The sequence below is a fragment of the Parasteatoda tepidariorum genome, chromosome 4 (assembly GCF_043381705.1).
Source record: "Parasteatoda tepidariorum isolate YZ-2023 chromosome 4, CAS_Ptep_4.0, whole genome shotgun sequence".
NCBI classification, from domain to species: Eukaryota; Metazoa; Arthropoda; class Arachnida; order Araneae; family Theridiidae; genus Parasteatoda; species Parasteatoda tepidariorum.
In genome coordinates this window covers 70,643,127-70,667,684 of record NC_092207.1, presented here as the reverse complement: position 1 = coordinate 70,667,684, position 24,558 = coordinate 70,643,127, and the positions used below count along the sequence as shown (strand labels likewise).

At 28.4% G+C, this 24,558-nt stretch overlaps 1 protein-coding gene across 3 annotated transcripts in view; it reads right to left on the bottom strand.

The window, feature by feature from the left end:
- Window positions 1-15,474: 15,474 nt before the first annotated feature.
- LOC107442546 (ankyrin repeat and fibronectin type-III domain-containing protein 1-like) overlaps window positions 15,475-24,558 on the bottom strand; it is a 35,110-nt gene continuing 26,026 nt past the window's right edge. For all 3 annotated transcript variants that reach the window (XM_071180016.1, XM_043051465.2, XM_071180015.1), the window contains exons 14-16: window positions 24,200-24,354; window positions 22,202-22,302; window positions 15,475-19,133 (exon numbers count right to left, since the gene is read on the bottom strand). In XM_071180016.1, coding sequence (XP_071036117.1) covers window positions 17,247-19,133; window positions 22,202-22,302; window positions 24,200-24,354 — 2,143 coding nt within the window. In that variant the 3' untranslated portion in view covers window positions 15,475-17,246. The remainder of the gene's footprint in view (window positions 19,134-22,201; window positions 22,303-24,199; window positions 24,355-24,558) is intronic.

Genomic DNA, 24,558 nt, shown 5'->3' with positions numbered 1-24,558 from the left:
GAATTTAAAAAAACCCAAAAGTTTTCAACGTGAGCATTTTAAAAGGATTCGTTTTAAGCAAAAGGAAGTTTTTTAACATTGATATTTTTTTATATAAAAATTCGACTATGTTATCCAATAATAAAAAAGATATTTGTCAGTTTGAACGCATATTCATGCGTAGCAAAACTCTAAATATGATTTGAATTAATTTTAATTCACTCTTCATGCTTTAAATTTTTAAAATATTTCAACCAAACCAATATAACCTTGAACATTCCGAACTTTAAAATGCAAAATCCAAACAAATCTTGACTTTGCTTGAAAGAACTTGAATAATAAAATCTCTTAATATGCATGCGTAAGTTGACAGATTTTGACGTAATGTTTGTTTTGTGTTTTTATCATTTGAAATTCAATCATGCAGCGGTATTATGTAGGTCATGTGTTAAAATGTTGCGATTCCTCAGTTCGACGAACGCTCCGACATCAGTGAATGATTTATATCCTTCACCAGTCTATGCACTAATAATGCACGCGGAAGTAATCTCATCGTTTTTATATACGTATAAAAAAAATAAACTAAAATAAGTAACTATTTAATCGATTAAATGATTAATAGAAGATAACAAAAATAAGAGAAAAACGTTAATTTTTAAAATGGACTTCGCAATTAATTTTGATTGATTTTCTCTAATAAGGAAAAATGATATTGGCTTTAGGAAATTTTCTATTCACGGAAATTCTCTAGACTAGCTTAGATCATTAAATTATGCATTGAAACATTTTCAGTTTCATTTTATTGTTGTTTTCATTTCGAGTTTATTTGAATCATTATTTTAATTATTAAGGAGGAAACATGTTGATGCGTGATTCAGTTTTTTATTTGGTACTATTTTCAAGGATTTTTCAATATGCTACTTGACCTGCCACTAATTATTTCATTCATTTTTTTCATTGAGAATATATAGTGCTTCCAAGTGTTGCGAATCATCATCATCCAGTATTTTTATTTAGAATTGTGCTCACTATGGGATGTATAGTGCGACCTTCAGGAGAACTCCTCCAGACTGAAAGTCTGGGGCAGTCTACTGCTATGGTAACAAGCCGGAGTGCATTTTTAACGGGGGTGAAATGGAGGAAAGAAGGTGTCGATTGGTTTACTCACGACAACCCATGCTAAGATTGAGACAAAACTATTCACCCCACACCCCTATTCTAAGTGGCCTTTCCTCGAAACCATAGTACCCGCCATAATGCGAGACGGTTGTCTGGAAGAGTTCTCCTGAAAGCCGCACTATAATTCATTCTTATCCCTTCTTGTTATTTATAATAATTACTGATGTGGGATGTATCGTAATTCATTCTTATCCCTTCTCTTTATTCAATGTACTGTTTGATGTAATTCATTCTTACCCTTCCTATTTATTCAAAATAGTGCCTGCTAGGGGATGCAATTCTTTCTTATCCCTTTTATTTATTTAAAAATAACAATCAATGAGGGATTTAGTCTTTCTTATCCCTTCTCTTTATCCAAAATACTGTTTTGTGGGATGTAATTCATTCTTACCCTTCCTATTTATTCAAAATAGTGGGATACAATTCTTTCTTAACCCTTTTCTTCATTCAGAATAGTGCCCGCTGTGGGATATAATTCTTTTTTATGGCTTTTATTTATTTAGAATATGTTACATGGCTTGTATGTTCTTACTTATTTTCTCCATTTTTTTTTATAACTCTCTTAAACCACAATTTTTATTAAGAATAAAATATACTGCTTGTTTGAAAAAATCCTTTTATTCATTCCATCTGCTCTTTCGGATTATATCATAGGGCCTGTTGTGTGACTTTCCTTTCCTTTTTTATTTATTCTTTTTTTAGAATTTGTTTCATTTAAAATACATCGCATTATTTTTTATTTAGAATGTAACATATGTGTGAAGTAATTCTTTTTAATTTATTCTTTTTCATTAGACTATGTTACAGTGTCTGTTGTGAGGCGCTATTATTTTTCTTGTTACTTAGAATGTTTCGATTTAGAATTTTTTTAATTTTTATTTAGAATATATTACAGTATTTGTTATGTGACGTGATTCCTTATCATCCATTCTTTTCATTCACGGTGAACTGCTTGTAATTCATGGTTAATGCTTGTTATATGACTGATTAATTTTTCATTGGAATTTTTTTTGTTTATATTATAAAAAATTAAATTTCTCAAAATTCTCACAGCTTTCAATAAACTTTTCTGCGTAATAATTTTCAACCCTAAAAGGGACTTGGTGCATGATATTTTTTAAATAATAGCGTAGAAAAAAAACGGGCTTGAAAATTTGAAAATTGTGCCAAAAATGTACCATTAACAATGAGATTGTTCTCCTTGGTTTGAATTATATATTTTCAGAAATAAATTAGAAGTAACACTTTCTGAGAAAGACTTATTTTGAAGCAATAATTACTCATTGGGCATTATTTGAGTGCAATGTTTCTTAACATTTTTTTTCAAGAAAGAAAATACCAGTTCACAGATTCACAATACTTTAGCATTAAGACTAATTCAAAATTTTCAAAGAAACCTTATAGTGAGCAGCGTTTCAAAATTTACTCTAGAAAAACAAAATTTAATGAGTTTAATAAGCATTTTAAGCGAAAAATGAAATCTCTTTGAAGTAATTACAACACCTTAATTCATTTGCTATATAATGCTGTAAATAAAGTTATTGAAACGTATCTTCCGCATTTTACGAATGTTAAAATCACTTTAGAAAACTTAAGTACTATCATTTAAGTAATCTCTTTCTCTATCGTTGTAATGACCCTATTGAAGTTACATATTCGCTTGTATATCATATTCTTAAGTTCCTCAGGGTTAAGTATGAAAAAAAAATTAGGTCACTTCAATGGAAATCACTTTAAAGAAGCGGAAAGGTTTTTGGGTATACTTAGGTTCCCATGAAAATTTATGGAAATGAGTTTCATAAAATCGTAATAGTATGCATTTCCTTTAAGGATTATTCAGAATTAAATCTCTTAAAGATTTAAATGAGAATAATTCCACACCTCAAATCACCATTTTAAATAATATTTAGTATAATAAAATACAACAGACAGAAAATTCCCATTGTTTATTGTTTTAATAAAAAAAATATTATTTAATATAGACAGACATTCAAGGAATGTCAGTCTCTCATTTGAATCCAAAGTTTCAATTACCATTTCCTAGTTATTATTATTATTGTTCTAAATGTCCTTGCGATCAATTTAAGACCAAACTTGTTCAATTCTGATCTGTGGCTCGGTTTGAATTTTTTAATTCGATACATGTTTGCAATAAATTAAGAATCAAATTTACTTCATTCTCATTTATGTTTGGTTTATTCTTTTTAATTCTACACATTCTCTGCGATTAATTTAAGAAAAATTCTCTTAAGAATGAGCAGTGTATTGAGTTTTTTTAAAATTTTACCTGTGTGCTATGATCAATTAAAGACCAAATTGAGTTAATTCGGATCATTGGTTTCGTTTGTTTTCTTTTTTAATACACCACATATTTATGGTTCATTTAGGACCGAATTTATTCTGATTGGTGATTGGAATTTTTTTCAATTCCACATCTGTTCTGTTTTTAATTTAGATCAAATTCGCTTAACTATGATCCTATGGTTTCGTTTTCATTTTCATTATTTTGCATGTGTGCGCGAACAGTTTAAGACAAAGTATAGTTTGCAAAAATTTCATTTGCTAAAATAATAAAACAACTTTTTATGTATTCTTAAACTACACATTTATAATAAAGGCGTTTTTACTGCAGATTTTCAGACTTTTTTTGTTTACGTCTATAGTTCATAAAAATAAATAAATAGAGACGAAAAGAAAGGAAAGGGTAGACAGAGAAAGGGGAACTTGTGTTTATTTAATGATATATTTATATATGACAGTTAAAGCATTACTAATATATTTATGCAGTAAAAATTTATTAATTATATTCTAAAAAATATATATCAATAACATATTTATACTAAAAAGGTATCAATTACATCTTTAAAAGAAAAATTTAAATTTTCTTCATTGTATCGTAATGTATGATAGCGTAGCACTCATCTTCTTAGAAAATGGTACTTATTTTTATTTAATAATATATTTGTATTGTGCAGTTAAAGCATTAATATATTTATACAGTAAAAATTTATTAATTATANCACTTTCCAATCAACTAGCGCACTAAAAATTATACTGAAGCTCCAAGCCCGTTGAAAATGCGAGTTTTAATTATTTCTTGACATATATTACATAGGTCAATAAATAATTAAAATATCGTATCATATCGTAAAATATCGTTAAATGAAAGTCATTAAATGCCAATTGGAATTTAATGTCTTTTATTTATTTGCTTACGAGCACTTTCCGACTAGCTAGTATGATAACGTTTTTTTAACTCATACTCCAAGCTCGAAGACCTTCAAAAATTTTCTCAGGAGGTGCAAACAGGAAAATATTTATCGAAATAACACAAAAAAATTCTTTAGAAACTTATATTTTCCTTTTTGTTTTGTGGGTATAGTCTTACGTGTGCGTTACAGAAATTTTCCCTAATTCAGTAATTTAATTAAATGTACTATGTAGTTTCATTAAATGTACAATCTATGGAGAAAAAAACCTTATTTAAGTTGAAACATTAAACATTATTATTTTTTAAACAAAAATTAAAATATAAAAAAACATTATTATTTTTTTTAAACATAAAAAAAATAAATAATATCATGTTCCATTTTATTACGTGTGCTCAACAGAAGATTCCAGGATTCCAGATACTCCAGGAAAGTGAAGATTCCAGACAACTGAAAATAAATGTTCTGAATTAAAGTTACTGCAGGTGGTATAGTTGTTTCGTTTACGGAAATATACTTTATTTAATGTATGACAAAATTCCAAAAATAGCAACAAAAAAAAAATCGAGGCGGCTGTAAAAAATTTTAAAGAATTTTAAAGTTATTCTTAATTTGTTTCATTAATTTCTGAGAAAAACAAAAACGAAATAGCATTTTTAAATTTGTTCATTTCTCGAAAGATTTTGTACAAATTTTTGATGTTGTTATCTAATCATATGTAGTTTAAAGTATTTTAGCCATGTTAATATCTTATTTCCAATGTCCAGTTATTTTAATTTTTTATGTTTACTTTTTAAAACAACTTTTCAAATTACTTTAAAATTCTAAATTTGCTGTTTTTTGACAATTTAATTATTGTATATGAAAATTAACTGTAAATAATTAGTGAAAAAAAAAACAACGACGCTATTATTCTATTCAACATGATAAAATACGTGACATGATGTTTGTACATTGAAATATATTATAATAATAAAGAATTAAAAAAATAATTTGTCATAGCCTACGATGAAAAGCAGATAAACCATGGCATAATATGATATCATGTTGTGAGGTTTATTTACATAAGGTTAAATTTTATGCTATGCAAAAAACGAAACTGAAAATTCCTTTCATCGTAAAAACTGAGTGCAGTTTTTTATTGTTTGAAGGGAATTTAACCGATCCTCCTAATCTAAATATCGTTATCACGTTAAAAAATCTTTTTTTTAAAAAAAGTCTCAGAATTAAAATGAAATGAGGATAGTATTTAACTCAAAACTTAATTCATAGATGACGCTTGTAGAAAATAAAAGTTTCACTTTTTCGAAAACACTAAATATTTGAAAGTATGTCACAGCGCCATCTTGTTATGAGGACTAAAAGGAAATTTTTTTCGTGCATATTTTTTTCTCAAAATAAATATTCTGATCATTTTATTTTGAAAAATAATTATGAATCAAATTAATTTAATAAATGCATGCAAATATGCATGTTTGAATAGTAATATGTAATTTTTAACGCAACGCATTTGTATAAAATACTAAATAGTATAAAAAAAAGGGTCGATTTGTGCATAATTTTTTTGAAGGTAATAGCATAAAAAACCAATACAAAATGTGTTTATTTTTTATTTATTTTTATTTTTTAAGTAAAATATCGAAATATTAATTTAAGAAAACAATAAAAGTTTCTTATTTAAATAAAATTTGCAACATTATTTACAAAATTACAAGAAACGAATTATAGTGAACTCCCAGGAGACTAAAAATCAATTTAATGTAAGAGTCCATTCTATTTATTGTTATAACTATGTATAGGTATGCTGTAGCATTTAAAATGCATAACATGTTATTATTGTAATTGCAAATTATATAAATTTCTGAATAATTTAAATTTAATCAATTTCAACTTCAGTATGTTTCGTAGCAAGAAATTTAAAAATGCAGCAAATATAACTTGCTCCGCTTAAGACAAATAAATTCCTAGTCACACATTTTCCTAATTTTCCTATATATAAATATATATAGATGACAGCAGTTAATAAACAGTTTTTCTCATGGTTAACAGTTTGAATAATTTGATTTTTTGATTTTTAAAGATATTTTTTAATCATGGTTTGATTAAAACAAATGTGATTCTAGATTTATTTTAAAACTATCTACACAAGATATTTATAATACATGGTTACGACTTAATTTAATTTTTCCTCAGGAAAACTTATAAACTTGCTGTAATTTATTAAAGAACGCTATCAAATATATAGAATATTGTAACATGTTAATTTATGAGGAATTTGTTATACTTATACTAAAGAAGACTAATTGTGCAATTCTTGTTATACATTTTTTAATTCAAAACTCTATCTGTACTGCGTCTTAATTTTTAGGACAAATGTGTATTAGTTTATGATTCTCATCATGTTTATAACAATTGATTAAAAATTTGAATTCAATGTAGCCCCTGAGAAACGAAAGTTTTTTCTGTTGTTTTGATTGGGAAAAGTTCTGTACTACTAAATGAAAGACAAAAAAGTTTTTATTTTAATCATTTTGCTCTCGATCTCGTATTAAGCTAAGTATTTTTATAGATCAGAAAAAATGTCTACGAAATGCAATATAGCGATGGCTTTAAATGTTAAGCTTTTGTCTCAAATAACAGAAAATGTTCATTTATCTTATAGTAAAAAAAAAAAAAATAAAAAAAAAAATTCCTCGTTTCACTGCACAGATGCCATTTACGTAAGGAAACTATTTTACAGGGGAAGACGCGGTGCAATATAAGTTGATTCTCGAAAATTAGTTAAAATTTTGGTTTATTTGCAAGTTTAAAGTATGGTATTTAAATATTGGATAGTGAAACCTCTAGGGAAGACCACTGTAAGAAAATTTACAGTACCTCGATTAGAATTTCGTCAGTTTATTGGTGATATAAAAGATGGGCTTCCGTTTTCTAGTCAATTTGAATTAAGACTTAGATGATAGTATTGCGCTCGAAGATAAATTTATGTACTTAATGAAGACAACTATCAAGTTTCATAGTCAGAGAAGTTGAAAATTTTCTGCCAACTTGCGCCAATTACGTTAAATTTATGGAAAGTGAAAAGACAATCTTTTAGTAAAATTTTTCGCACACGAAGTATTACGTTTGATTATTTCTGTATAAAGCAAAAGAATTTTTTCTTCAACATCATTGTATAATGAACTAGAATCTTATTTACGAATTTAAGATATTTTGGAAGCTACAATTGATAGGTGTGATTCAATTTTATACCCATAACTAAATCTTGTTTCTTTGAAGAATTTTTGAAAGGAGCACAATATAGGACACTTATTTCTTCTTTAATAAAAAAATGCTTAATAATTTGATAGAGTTTCTAAAATTCGAAGAAGAAATTGAGCAGAAAATAAATTTGGTGATTGCGGTATTAGGAGTATTTGAAAGCGATGGTGCTAAATTTAATAGTAGAGAAAGAAATTTTAACCTTTCAACGAATAGAATTCTGTCAACATCAGCACTATATTCAAATTCATCTCATACTATGAATTTTGTAATTTTTTTTTGTTAAGTTACGAATGCACGAATGGATTGTCTTAACGTTCACAAAGTGAGTTTGGTTGAAAGGCAAATTTTTTTGGAATGATAAAATCTCTTGTTTTGCTTGTTTGATGACTTTCAGATAAAAGCTTTTCTTCAAACTCTTAATGCATATCTTATTTCCAATAAAAAAAGAAATGTGAGAAAAATTTAAGCGATACTGTATCTCTAAAATCGTACTTAATGAAATGAAATAAATTATTTACCTTTTCTTCAGGAAAATGTGAGAGGTACGTTGTATGGCGGAGTTGTCGAAAAATAATGTGAGAATAATTTTTTAAAAATTTGGATTGGATAATTTAGATGGAACATTTTAAGCGTAGTTAGAGTCTTTGGATGAAAATAGAATATGTGAAAATTTATTTTCTCTCAGTAAAGCTCGTTGGTTAGAAGTGGTAGAGAAAACAAAAACAGTTTTAATAGATTTTGCAATACGTTAGAATATATTCAAATCTTATTTGGCGCTTGGTAAACATTTGACTGGTTATCGCAAGATATAATCTTCTGATTTGTTAAATGTAAAAACCTTGTTTGGTTGGACTAAAATGGGAAATGCGTTAAAGGATAATTTAGCAATGATGGTAAAATTTTCTTTTTACCAAAGAAGCAAAAATAGCTGATATATGGCTTTTTGATCTTTCAGATATAAGATACTCAACAGCAAAACTGTCTAGATTAGAAAATGATTCAAGAACGAAAGAACATTACCTGCAAATATGTCCAAATATTTAATTAAATTGATTTAGACAGGAATGAAAACAGTTCGGCATTAGCAGACAATTTTTATTTGGTGGAGAACCGATTGGAAAAAAGCCCACTAGGAAACTGTTAGAAAACAACTCATATCAAGAATATATAATCGTTTGCATGGATTGACTGACAAGGACAAAAATGATAGAGGAAGTTTCACCTAATTATATCGATTTGTTTGGTACTTATCTTTCACATCGACATGGTATTAAATCATTTAGTACTTCTACTCCAATCCGACCAGTATTTGATGCTTTGGCGAGAATAAAAATTAGTACTTCGTTTAACCAGAGTTTACAATGTGGGTCAAATATGATAAAAACTATTTCAGACTAACCTAGTTTTAGTTTGTAACCTAACTAATTAAATTTCATTTAGTTTTAAATCTAGTTTTAGTTTGCAACTGACTAATTTGTGACAACTTCTAATTTTAATTTTTAACCTAATCAACTTTTTTTCTGTAATAATGTTTTGAACCTACGATGTTGCAATAAAAAATAACAGAAAGAAGAGCTAAATGATAAGTATTAAAAAAAAAAGGAAACAGAATTCATTGAATATTTTCTTGAGAAAACTGATCTGCATAAAATAATTGTCATTGTTTTTACCGCTAATATTAATGAAATCATTTTTTCTACCTTTTGCTTTCTTTTAAAACTTTATTATGATTAATTCTATTCTTTTGTTTCATATATCTATCAAAGTACTTGTAAGATAACTTTTCTCCTTTTTTTAATACTAATTTTAATTTTGTAATTTTTTTCTTCAGAAATCCAATTTTATTAAGCTTTTTACATTATTTCAAATGAATATCGCAACAAAACAAAACGAATATCAAATACATTTGGAAAAGTGAAAATAAAATTCATTAAGTTTTGTTCTTTATCATTTATTTTAAGAAAATAGAAGTAGTCTGAAAAAGTCTACTTGCTTTTTTTTTGTAAATTAGTAGTAACGAAATCCACTTTCATCTCATCCGAAGCAATTTTAGTTTATAAAATTTTGAAAATTGTTTTAAAAGGAATTAGTTTTTGGCAACATAAATTATCTTGACCATTTCCAAAGAACACGAAAAACCTTTCCTCAAATTCAAATGTTTGTTCTCGTTTGTATCCGTTGCCAAATTTCTGAGAATGTACTGAGCTAGTTAGGAAACTAGATGTCTGCGTGATTTTTTTGTAAAACTTTTTTTTATTCCACTTTATAATTCCTTGATAAAACAATGTTTTTACGTTATTTCGGTATCACGTGATGCTTGGCTAAAGTCGCCGAACTTCATCATCAATGCGTAATTAATGCCTCAGTTGACTATTTTTTTTAAATATTGGTGAACCTTTATTTTTATAACTTTTACTTTATTCACCTTATTCCCGACTGCGTTTCATATTCTTCAGGGTAGGGGGCAGTATTAGGTTGCTTCAACTTCTGGTAAAAGATTCGGGGATAAAAAAAAATAGTAGAATTTTAGCTTGTGTAAACTAAAATAAGTAAATCCGCATCTCAACGATCAGGTAATATCAATATAGGATAATTTTCTAAAGTACTATTTTTCATACCTTAATCTGATAATTTTAAATGTGAAGAACACATTTCTTTTCTCAAGAACACGACGAAAAAAATCAAATTCAGAATAACAGGGTACTTGCACTTCAAGAAGAAGAATATACATATGCGAACTATGACAGCAGTGCCAGCTGATCTATATCAGCAAAATGACGTATTAAAGTTGAGCTAAGTTTCTCTACATAAGTTAAAATGCTAATTAAAGATAAGTAAATTATAAACAGAACTGTATCGCTCATCGAATTAGTTGAAATATAATTCTTTCCCGTCTACTTCTTTTACTTTACTTAGATTTATTATTTATTTATGTATTTCATTGTAACTGTGATATATTTTTGCTTTGTGCTTCTGGCAACTTCGATGCATAATTAGTTAGTTTATGTTCCACATGGGACATGGCCTGTCTTTGTGTTAAGTCTCTGTGTAAATATACAGTGAAAGAATTGAAATCTTTGAGAAAGAATCCCTAGGAAAGAATTTAGAATGTGTTACTTAAGACAATTAATACTTGGCTGCCTTAGCTTACTCGGAATGAACGGTTGCTAACGTAAGCAAATATCACGTTTCAGCAATCAATCAGAATTGAGATAACCACACTACGCCACTAGCAGGTATCCCCCTGAGTAGGACTGGGCGATACATCGATGCATCGGAAAACATCGATGTTGTGCAATCATCGCCGATCCGATGCTTAGACTGGCCTCCTTTTCGAAGCATCGTGAATTCCGATGTGAGCACGATGTTTTCCGATGCCAGGTTGACATCGATGTTTCCCGATGCCGCGAAGCACGATTCTCCCTCTCCAACATCGATGTTCGCAAGCACGCGCGATGAGCATTTTCCCCCGATCATGCGGCGACATCGATTGTCGAGACGATATTTTCCCCTATGTTTCTTCCTTCGCGAAGCATCAAGTAACGATGTGCTCACACGATGATTTCCGATGTGACTAGACGATCTTTCCCTTGTGTTCCTTCTTTCGCGAATTATCGAGTAACGATGTGCTCCCACGATGATTTCCGATGTGACTATAACTCATCGCCAATGAATGAATCTTTCTTCATTTCGTGTAAATCCAAGAAAAGAAAGTGATTCTCGGAGGATTATTTATGTTTTGTTATTTGACAATACTTTTAGATCATTTTTGTCTTGTTGAAGAAACGATCGTCTGTTTCGATAAGACTTTTTATTTATTTACTTTTTTATCTATTTATTTTTCTTTGTTAAATCTGAAGAATTGCATTCCCTCAATATGGATAAAATNGTTTCTGATTTAAATAAAATTTGCAACATTATTTACAAAATTACAAGAAACGAATTATAGTGAACTCCCAGGAGACTAAAAATCAATTTAATGTAAGAGTCCATTCTATTTATTGTTATAACTATGTATAGGTATGCTGTAGCATTTAAAATGCATAACATGTTATTATTGTAATTGCAAATTATATAAATTTCTGAATAATTTAAATTTAATCAATTTCAACTTCAGTATGTTTCGTAGCAAGAAATTTAAAAATGCAGCAAATATAACTTGCTCCGCTTAAGACAAATAAATTCCTAGTCACACATTTTCCTAATTTTCCTATATATAAATATATATAGATGACAGCAGTTAATAAACAGTTTTTCTCATGGTTAACAGTTTGAATAATTTGATTTTTCGATTTTTAAAGATATTTTTTAATCATGGTTTGATTAAAACAAATGTGATTCTAGATTTATTTTAAAACTCTCTACACAAGATATTTATAATACATGGTTACGACTTAACTTAATTTTTCCTCAGGAAAACTTATAAACTTGCTGTAATTTATTAAAGAACGCTATCAAATATATAGAATATTATAACATGTTAATTTATGAGGAATTTGTTATACTTATACTAAAGAAGACTAATTGTGCAATTCTTGATATACATTTTTTAATTCAAAACTCTATCTGTACTTCGTCTAAATTTTTAGGATGAATGTTTATTATTTTATGCTAAAGACATAATTCTGATTATGTTTATAACAATTGATTAAAAAATCAAATTCATTGTAGCCCCTGAAAAAAAAAATTTTTTTTTTGGTGTTGATTGGGAAAAGTTCTGCACTACTCAATGAAAGACAAAAAGTTTTTATTTCAATCATTTTGCTTTCGATCTCGTATTCATCCAATTATTGTTTAGAACAACTGGCATAAAAAATTCACGATCAGAAAAAATGTCTATGAAATGCAATATAGCGATGGCTTTAAATGTTAAGCTTTTGTCTCAAATAACTGAAAATGTTAATTTATCTTATTAAAAAGAAAAAAAAAAATAAATAAATAAAAAAAAATTCTCGTTTCCCTGCACAGACGCTATTTACGTAAAGAAACTATTTTACAGGGGAAGACACGGTACAATATAAGTTGATTCGCTAAAATGATAGTTAAAATTTTGGTTCTGAATATCTCAAAATTTCTATGATTGCTTGAAGTTACTGGTCTATTTTTGCTATTATTGCTGAGTCGATTTTTGCTGATGCGATTTTTGTCTTTTGTATTTTTATACATTTAAAAAATATTTAAATATATTGTATAACCTTTTTATTTGCCAGTTAAAAGTATGGTATTTAAATATTGTATAGTGAAATAACCTCTAGGAAAGAACTCAGTAAGAAAATTTACAGTACCTCAATTAAAATTTCGTCAGTTTATTGGTGATATAAAAGATGGGCATCCGTTTTATAGTCAATTTGAATTAAGACTTAGATGATAGTATTGCGCTCGAAGATAAATTTATGTACTTAATGTAGACAACTATCAAGTTTCATAGTCAGAGAAGTTGAAAATTTTCTGCCAACTTGCGCCAACTACGTTAAAGTTATGGAAAGTGAAGAGACGATCTTTTAGTAAAATTTTTCGCACGCGAAGTATTACATTTGATTATTTCTGTACAAGGCAAAGGAAATTTTTCTTTAGCATCATTGTATGATGAACTAGAATCTTATTAACAAACTTAGGAGATTTTGGAAGCTACAATTGATAGGTGTGATTCAATTTTGTACCCCTAACTAAATCTTGTTTCGTTGAAGAATTTCTGAAAGGAGCACAATATAGGACATTTATTTCTTTTTCAATTAAAAATGATTAAATAATTTGATGGAATTTGTTAAATTTGACGTAGAAATTGAGCAGAAAATAAATTTGGTGATTGCGGTATTAGGACCATAAAAAGTGATGGTACTAAATTTAGTAGCAGCGAAAAAAATTTTAAATTTTCAACGAATGGAATCCTGTCATCGTCAGAACTATATTCAAATCCATCTCATACCACGAAACTTTATTTATTTATTTATTTTGGTTCAGATAAAAGTGCAAGTATTGATTGTCTTAACGTTCAAAAAGTAAGATGCAATGATGCAAGGAAAAATAACAGAAAGAAGAGCTAAGTAAGAAGCATTTAAAAAAAGAAACAGAATGAATTCATTGAATATTTTCTTGAGAAAACTGATATACATAAAAAAATTGTCGTTGTTTTTAACACTAATATTAATGAAACTATTTTTCCATCTTTTCCTTAGCTTAAAACTTTATTATGATTAATTCTGCTCTTTTGTTTCATACATCGATTAAAGTACTTGTAAGATAGCTTTTTCCTTTTTATAGTAGCAATTTTAATTTTGTAATTTTTTTCTTCAAAAATCTAATTTTATTTAGCTTTTTTCATTATTTCAAAAACAAAACGAATATCAAATGCACCTGAAAAAGTGGAAATAAAATTCATTAAGTTTTTTTCCTTATCTTTATTTTAAGGAAGTAAAACTAGTCTGAAAAAGTCTGCTTGTTTTTTTGTAAATTAGTAGAAACGAAATCCACTTTCATCTCATCCGCAGCAATTTCAGTTTATAACATTTTGAAAATTGTTTTAAGAGGAATTCGTTTTTGGCAACATAAATTATCTTGACCATTTCCAAAGAACACGAAAAAACTTTCCTCAAATTCAAATGTTTGTTCTCGTTTGTATCCGTTGCCAAATTTCTGAGAATGTACTGAGCTAGTTTGGAAACTAGATGTCTGCGTGATTTTTTTGTAAAACTTTTTTTTATTCCACTTTATAGTTCCTTGATAAAACAATGTTTTTATGTTATTTGGGTACCACGTGATGCTTTGCAAAAGGCATCGAACTTCATTAATGCGTAATTAATGCCTCAGTCGACTATTTTATTTTTATATTTGTGAACCTTTATTTTTATAACTTTTACTTTATTCACCTTATTCCGGACTGCATTTCATGTTCTCCTGGGTAGGGGGCAGTATTAGGTTGTCTCCGGTAAAAGATTCGGGTATAAAGAAAATAGAAGAATTTTAGCTTGTGTAAACTAAATTGCGTAAATCCACATCTCAATGATCAGGTAACTGCATATCAATGTAGGATAATTTTCCAAAGTACTTTTTTTCATACCTTAATCTGATAATTTAAAATTTGAAGAACACATTTCTTCTCAAGAACACGACAAAAAAAAATTAAATTCAGAACAACTGGGTACTTGCACTTCAAGAAGAAGATCTCCCATACCCATACATGTGACCTATGACGTCAGCGCCAGCTGATCTTTATCAGTAAAATGGCGTATTAAAGTTGAGCTAAGTTTCTCTACATAAGTTAAAATGCTAATCAACCATAAGTAAATTAAAAACAGAGCCGTATCGCTCTTTGAATTAGTTGAAATATAATTCTTTCACTTCTACTTCTTTTACTTAACTTAGATTTATTATTTATTTATGTATTTCATTGTAAATGTGATATATTTTTGTTTTGTGTACCTTGCAACTTCGATGCACAATTAGTTTATTTATGCTCTAAATGGCCTGTCTTTGTGTTAAGTCACTGTGCAAATATATAGTGATAGAATTAAAATTTTTGAGAAAGAATCCTTAGGAAAGAATTTAGAATGTGTCATGTAAGAGAATTAATACTTGACTGGCTTAGCTTACTCGAAATAGAAGGGAATGAACAGTTGCTAACGTAAACAAATACTACATTTCAACAACCAATCAGAATTGAGATAACCACTCTACGTGACTTGCAGGTATCTCCCTGAGTTATTCCGAGTATATATACAAACAAACCTGGAACGCCACAAAAATAGTCACATCAATGCTATGACGTCAGAAGAGGACCTCAAGACTTCCAGACGCATAGTTTTTTTTTTTTTTTAGGATAGATGGAGAAATTCACAAAAATAAATTTTATTTAAATTCAAAAAATAACTTTATTTTAATTCCCTAAAATAAAATGAAATATACAGAAAAATACAATAAGGAAATATACAGAGAAATACAATAATGAATACATTAATATTTTATACAGCATTAATGAAATTGTTTTTTTTTTTCAATTATTGAAAACAAATTTGTTGTAGAATACAAACATCATCACATAATTAATACTTGAAATTATTTTGGAGGAGGGAGTTTTCCTGGAAGAAACGGTTTTAACTGCGATGAGTGTATGTTTGATTCTTAAAAAATTAAAAGTTAATGAAGGTACGGTAACTTTTGTTATATACACTAGGGGACTAAGCGCCCTTCTGGCCGACGCTCATCAACCCCGATGATTTCTTCTCAATAATTGCTGTTTCAGTAAAACAGTAATTGTTGTTGCAATAAAACAGTTGAAATTATTCAACTAAAAATATATGTACTAAAAAAACACTTCTGTCTCCACTTTCCACGTTCAAATATTTCCTTTATAAAACTATTAAGATCTATAAGTGAACATAAATCATTTTTCTAAGTAATCCTTTTTTTAAATAACATTTAAAATTAAAAGTATATTGTTAAAACAAATTTGGTGAGTTCACAGCTATAATTTAATATTCTTGCTTACCAAATGAACAGATGTATATTTTAAATATAATTTTTTCATTCATCACTTTGTGCGTGAAGCTGAAAGTTAAATTCTAAATCATTCATTGAATCTCCTTAGCAGTAGTTCGTAAGAGTATATTAATGTAATTTGCACCAAAGAATAGTAATTGTAAAACGGTTAATTAGATCACACACTGATTTAAATAACTTTATCTTAAAACTTAACGTAGAATTACGTTATTCTAATAATCATAATAATGCGCACAATCTATAAATTCCTAATTCAGAAAAAAAAATCCAAATCTTAATAACTGTACTCCTTTAAATTTTGGGATGAAAAATTATACATAGGAAAACATCCTTTATGACTTATATCAATTCTATGCTGATAACAACCAAACCAATAAGAATATTAATTTTGGAAAACTAGATCCTGCCACATTATTTTCCAGCCAATAAAAATGAGCCGACAGCAATGGAAAATTGCGCCACCATCATTTGATTTTTATATGTAGTTAGATTTGCCGAAATTAAATTATCAAAGTTTTGGTATATAGGAACAAAAGGCCTGTTAACTTATTTACATCTTTACGTGAAGTGTTATTATGTAATAAAAGTTCTGATATTGAATAAATTTTACAATTTACACTTCATAATTGTTATCTTTTGAGAGGCAGGTTTGCTGGAAAAAAATCTGTTTTGCTCATGTAATTAGCATTGTTTGGAGTGCACTATTAAGATACATGGGTCCAGATATTAACATACATCATTACATTTCGGACGCATTGGATTGGTTAGTGGGTTTTCCAGTGCTGCCAACTACTTCGGTTTTTGCATAATATTTTATTGAAATGGTAGCCAATTAGAAACTAATGCTTGCAGACCTTTTGGTAACGTCTCACCACGAGCATTTCAAAGTCTTAAAACGGGATTGCTGAAACAAAGTGACTTTTCTCATAAGTTTTTCAATAATATACAAGTAGTGGTATGAAAAATTGCTTTAAATGTAAGCATAAACTTAGCTATCACTAGAAGAAATTTTTTCAAAAAGCGTAGAAAGTTGGCAGATCTGGTTTTCTAACAAATGACTTAGAAAAAAATCCCATAGTGAGCATGATCGGGCCACATAAGACCAGATATTGAGGAACATCAATGCATTTTAAATTCCGTAGACGAAATCGAACCTGAAGAATCATTCGATTTGTTCTCTACTAGGTATGCATGGTTGACTAGCGACATCAGTGAGTTTATTTTATAATTTCTTGGCAAAGTTAAAGCTTCATAAAAATATCCATTTACGGAAGGTTGAAGCCACTTAGATGTACTGAAAGGAGTTGCTTTGCTTGCATCTTTATCCTCCATCGATCCCGACATCAATGAAGATTTATCCAGTTCGAATTTTGTATTGTGATTTAAATCATTTGATACATTTGGTGATGGAAAGTAAGGTAAATTTTTGAAACCATGACTGTGAGGAGAATGCTTATCTGGTAATGATTCAATTTTATAATTCTTTGGCAAAGTTAGATTCTTCTGACTATTGAAACGTTGGACTGATCCAGCTGAACAAAGTCGAACTGATTTGTTTGAATGATCGACGTTTATTGTTGATTCCGACCCTGATGAGAATCCATGCACAGCAGATGTGGTGAACTGCGACATATCTGAATCATTTGGTTCATTTACTGATGGAAAATAATCCGAGTCGTTAGTAATATGGTTGGTTAAAAGTGTTTTATGTGGCGTTGAATCATCGATTTTGTAGTTCCTTGGCAAGGTTAGGTTCTTATGATATTTTGACTGGCATATGGATGACTGCAATGATTGAGTCGAGTAAGGTATAGATGTGTTTGAATAATCATTCATCACTGATTCTGACATTGATGAGCATCTACGCACATCAGATGTGGTGAATTGCGACATATCTGAATCATTTGATACATTTAATGAATGAAAATAGCCTGAATCATTGGTAATATCATTGGTTAAAACTGTTTTGTTTGGTGTTGAATCGGTTTTGTAATTCCTTGGCAAGGTTAAGTTTTTATGATATTTGGACTGGCATATGGATGACTGCAATGATTGAGCTGAGTGAGGTATCGATGTGTTTGAATCATCATTCATCTTTGATGAGCATGTATGCACCTTGGAATCGGTAAACTGGGGCAGATCACCTAAATCATTTGATAATGGAATGTTAGGTAAACCATTCGTAACATGTTTGTCTGAATTTGTTTTATTTGGTGTTGAATCAATTTTATAGTTTCTTGGTAAAGTTAGATTCTTCTGATACCTAGTTTGTCTCATGGGAGACTGATACCATTGAGCCGAATTTATTAAATTTGTTTTGCTCGAATCGTCATTTACAATCGATTCCGGTACAGATAAGCAACTGCGAGTATCGGAAACTGTAAATTGAGACATATTACCTGAATCACTTGACGCAGTTGCAATTGGAAAATAAAAGGAATCATTGGTAACATCTGGTAATGCATATGACGTTGTATCAATTTTATAATTCCTTGGTAAAGTTAGATTCTTTTGAGATTTTGTCTCCTTGGTTGAAGGCTGAAATGATTGAGGTGAGTTCGATGGGAACGTTTTGCTTGATTCGCTAATCACTGTTAATTTCGATATTGATGAGCAACGTTGCATCGCGAATGCGCTCATATCAGGGGAATCTGCAGAATTTCTGGGGAAATATGCAGATGAAGAACATGGCAGATAATTGGTACTATAGTTAAAATGTGCTGGATAAGGGTTGTCAGTTTGTGGAAAGGTTGCTTGTTCTTGGAGACTGTATGTTGATAGAAAATGTTTAGGAGAATGAACAGGAGATTCCGTGCTTGGTGAATCTGGTTTCTCGTTCACAAAGTTGCTAAGTAAAATTCCACCAGAGGTATTTCTATCGCGAGCGAAATTGAGCACATCCATTAGCCATCTCATGGATCTCCAAGTAGTGTCCACTTGAGTTTGAAACTGCTGCAGTTGTTTTAATCTAGATTTTGCAGAGGCTACTTCTGTCACGGAAAACGCCTAAAAAAGTACAAATTGATAAACTGAAAGATTTTTTTAAACCACAATTTCATAATATTAAAAAAAAAAATAAATAAAAGCAGTGGATACTCAGTGGAACAATTTTTTTTTTTTCTGTTGCATTATATTTTCTTACAGATCTTCGATATTTTTGCATCACTGATTTCAAATCTTCAAGCTACATGTTTTTTTGTGGCATTTTAGGTCTATTTCTTGTAGAAATGTATAAGTTTAAAAATGATTTATATAACAGGCAGTCGCATAAATCTTGTAACAGGCTTCTAGGTTAGTCAGGTCACCTTATTACTTAAAATTGCATAGAAACCCATGCCCGAAAATCTCATCAGATACTGCTAGCAACGCTTCCTCTTTATGAACTGTTTCTTCGTGTGCTTCAGAATAGGTCGTAATAGGAAAGCGCTCTAAGTGAAGTACTACGACTTTTCTGGACATGGATTCCATTGCAGATAATGTTCCCTAACTCTGACTAAAAGTTCGTTGCAACTTTTATCCAATCCCCTGTTATATACAGGGGCCCCCATCAGGGGGGAAGGTGGGCGCACGATGCGCCCACTTAAAGTTTGGGGGGAATTTTTACACTAAATAAAACGAATAGTTTGGGGGGGAATTTAGACGAGAGAATTTTTTTTTCTTAAGTACATAAATAAAAGGAGCATTGTCATATTATGAGTAGAATGCAAGCAAAGTAGCACTATTTCGAACAAGCTAACATGGAAGGGAGAAGTTAGCAAATTTTTTTGGTGGCGGGGGATGAATGCGCCCAAGAGCTTGGGGAGATGGGGGCGACTGGTTATATATTACCTTTTTGAAATTGTACATTTCGTTAAAAAATAGACTAAAATATTCATAAAAAGTCTGTAGCGTTTAGAGCATACCTAATTTCAGATTTAATCAAGAACCCGAATTAATCAAGATCAAATATTTGTATAAAGTTCTTATTAAAAACTGAAACAAAAATGGAAAAAAAATACAAAAGGCAAAGTTTTTTTTTTCCTTTTATTTTTTTAAAATTGTTAAAAAAATGATAATATTATTTCGAACATGAATTTTTAGTAAACTATGTTCTTTTAAATTTATTTTTAGGATTATAAAATGTTTTTGTTTTTTTCTTTATTGAAAATACTTATAGTATTGCGGTAACGCTAAAATCTTAAAAACTATGAAATTTTTATAAAAATATTTTTAAAAAATGTAATACGTTTTCATTTGGATGGTAAAAAATAAATTTTTTAGCACAATTAAGAAGAGTTATAAGGCTTAATTTCCGTTGTCCCCTCCCCCAATTTAAAATTGACCTTGCATGTTGAGAGGAAACTCTGTATTTCTCCTCCCTTTCTTTGATCTTTCTTGTCATTTATAGAAGTGCAAGAATAATTTTATTCCCTTTTGATAGAGTTATAGCATTTCTTTTTTAGTTCCTGAGGAAATCCTGAAATTTCAAAGATTTTGCATCATTTGCTTCCCATGCATAAAAAATAATTTTTTATTTATCTGTATTAGGTTTAATTAAAAGTTAAAATTTCAATATTGAAGCTCAATTTTCAATATGGCAAAATGGAACTAATTCTAATAAGTTTAGGATAAAATTTTAAAGTAATTTTGGTATTTGTGAAATTTGCTTCAATACTATGAAATTTTTTAATCATGCTTATTATGATAAAAAAAAATATCCATCTAAAAAAAAAAAAAAAATAGAAATCGTAAGCTGAATCTGTATGGTATTTTTAATGATCTTAACATTGATACCTATTTCGATACAAATATTTTTTAAATCAGCTTCAAGTTATTATCTGGCAGCACCAAATATTTTAAGTTGAGAATAAACAAATTCAGGAAATTATTCATTCTATTTAAAATAAATTACGATTGCGCTTTTTTCTTGATTAATTTTGAATTATACGTAAGTATTTTCTTTCAAAATCATATAATTTTTTCTACTGGTGCTGCCATCTAGTGAACACAAGAAAATACTATTTAAAACTTGCTTTTTTTTTTTTGCACGACTAACAGCATAATGTTAAACTGTAAAGCAAACGGTAAAGGTAATTACTATTGATGGTACAAAGTAACTAGCTGCTGGATTTTCAAAACACAAATATTAAAGATTTAAATTTCTCTATTTTTTGTCTAATTTTTTTTTATGAAGAACACTGGCGATGAAGGAAATATATCTTTTTTATTTACATCAGATTTTGTACTTGTCTAAAATTAGTTATTTGCGGCTACTAAATATTTTTTTGTGAATAATATAAATAATGCCTTAAATATAAGAAGAACTGAAATTTTATGTTAGAAAAAAAAAATAAAATGAAGAATAATTACTTTATTACAGTTAAATGTAGATAAAAGTCAATAGTTAAAATTCTGCTCTAGTAAAAATTATAAAATAATTTTTTTTTCATCTGACTGTATATATGACAATTTTTCTAAATTAAGGAGCAAATTAAATAAAGCTCTATTAAGCTTATCAGACAAACAATGACGTTACGCGTTTTAGAACTATTTTAGGCAAAATGTTTTTTTTTTTTTTTCTCTCTTTTTTTTTCACTTTAACTGAAATAAATATTTTAGTAGCTTAAAATACTTTAGATTATAAATTCAAAACATAAAATATTTTTCTTCGTTATATTATTATTATTATTATTATCTTTATTTCATTTTATTTTAACTATTGAGAAAATCAAAAAACAATAATTTATAAAAGAAAAATTCGTCCAAAAATTATAAAATCCTTAAAAATCAAAAGAAAACTTGTATATTATTATTATAGGACGTATTAAATTACTAATTCAAATTAAATAAAACTAATTAAAATCAATTACAATTAATTAAATTAATTACGTTTAATTAGATTAATTTTAATTAATTACAATTAATTACAATTGATCTTAATTACAATTAATCAATAATCATTGATTAATTACAATTAATCGTAAATAATTACAATTACTTACAATAAATTACAATTAATTAAATGTAATTAAAATTAACTAACATTATTAAAATAAAATAAAATAATTAAAATTAGTTAAATTAAATTAAAATACTTCTCGAAGGACGTGCTGGGCATTGGTTGTATTTATTTCCAACAGTGACGAAACACGGGAATACCTTGATATGAATTTAGGTTGATAAGTACTCATATGAACTGCAAACAAAGAAAACAATATTATTGCTAAATATTAATTGAGAATTAAAGATGGTAGAAATTAAATTAAATTATGTAATTGAAAAAATATATTGACGAGTAATATGTCAAAGAGATTCATTTAAATGTTCAAAGATACACGAGGAGTGAAAAAAATATTAAAAAATAATGAAAATCAAGAGAAGCATATTTGCATATCTATAGAGGACATCATCAGTATATATCAGTAAATATATTCAATATTCAATATAGTATCAGTATTCAATATCGTAGTTGTTCCTATGATCAGTCTTCTTATCATTGGCACTGCTACGACATTTATCATAAAAGTTGAATTAAAGCTATTGTACAAGTTGATATTTATTATAGACAATGAATTGCCGACTCTTGCAAAACTTAAATTACATAATGCGATTATCTAATTAATAATTACGTGTAATTAAAAATTTTAATTAAGCACTATTAAAAATGTTTAATTGAATTGAATTGAAATGTCAAATTGAATTGGCTATAATTTTAAAGATAAACTTATGATAATTGTATACAAAAAAATTTAAACAAATGAAGAATCGGACAAGAAGTTGCTTTCTATTTTAAAAGTTACTTAGAAACTTTTTATATTTATTTCCTGTTTCTGTTTATTTATTAAAAATTGAAAAAAAATTTTATCAAAAAAAATAAAATAAAAATATTGATCATGTCCGATAATTTTCTTCTATTCTCTACTATTGTTAAACTATGTAACAATACTTGACAAGAGTTAAATCTTACTTTTTTTTAACACAATAATAATAGTAGTATTGAATTATAATAATGGAATATCAGACTAAGTCTACTAGCTTTCTGTTTAAAGTAAAAGTTATTTGAGTTCGAATGACAAAATAAATGATCAACGGTATGTCGGAAATTCAAATATCTAATAGCAAATTCAGCAAACTGCCCTAGAAGTATTAAAATATGTAAATAATTATTATTACGTTACGTTGAGCTGTGAAACAATCAGCGAAGTTCACAATGACCGTCCTTAACATGTAACTACAACTTTTATAAAGGAAGAAAAAAGTATACACTAATAATATTTAAGCGATGGAAAGGCAAAATCTTTAACATTGTATAAAATTGGTTTTCAAAAAGGTGGAAAAGCACAATAATATATAACTTGTTTGCAAGCAGAAGAAAACTATGATGAATAGGACAACGATCATTGTCAACATTTAAGTTTCAACTGGCAATCAAACTGGTTTTATGTTTGTACACCTGCCTTCTCAGCAGTGATGTTTCAGATTTTGATAGCGTTTTCAATTTTTTCATCATTTATTTGGTGACACCCAATGTATAGACGTATTTTTGGCTATACTTTTGACAAAGGTTTAGAAAATATACATTAAAAGTGAGCCTTATGGAACACCCTTAACATTAAAATATTTAGAAAGTTTTGAAGGAATATTGAAACAGATCACATTTAAATTCCGGTTACTTCTATTTAATTACGTAAGTGACCTTGTATAATTTAAACAGAAACTTTCCGGTTTTTCCACTAAAAGCCATTTCTACATGAGATTTCACCTCAATCTAAGAGTTGAAGCACTTTGCATTACGAAATTTGAGTCAGTTCTGAAAGTTTTACATCACGCAATATTTAGTTAGCGCTGCCATCTGTTGACGAACTTAGTACCTAGTGTTGAAATTTGGTAAGGAAAAAAAATCTGGTTTCCTAAGTAAAACTTCAAAAATTTTAAAATTCTCTCTTATTTAGATTTTTTCAAATCGTCAATCATTTTATTTAACTTCCTATTACTTTTAAAATAGTTAACAGGAAAACAGTCCGAATTGGAAAGCAAAAATTTGAAAATAAATTGGAAAATAACAAGTCTTACTTATTTGAAATAGGCCTTACTTATTTCAAATATCTGAAGAGGCAAAAGTACGCAGTCTTTTCTTTCTGTAATGCAGTCCTTTTGCCCAGGAGCCGCGCATACGGAATTAACAGGAGGCAGTAAAAGCAAAAGAGATACGTCGGAGTTCAATTCGATAACTTCGTTGTCGAACAATCTACAGGGAATAATAATGGTGAATACTTTGAAGACGTAATAACATACAGTGAAGGAACTTGGACGTGACTAAATGCGAGAGTGAAAATGTGAGAATTATACTTTTTAGAAGAAAGGTTTAAGATTACCAATAAAATTCTTTTGGCTATACATTTTATTGAGTGAATATTTTGTTACAATTTATTTTTCCATTTCAAATGAAAAT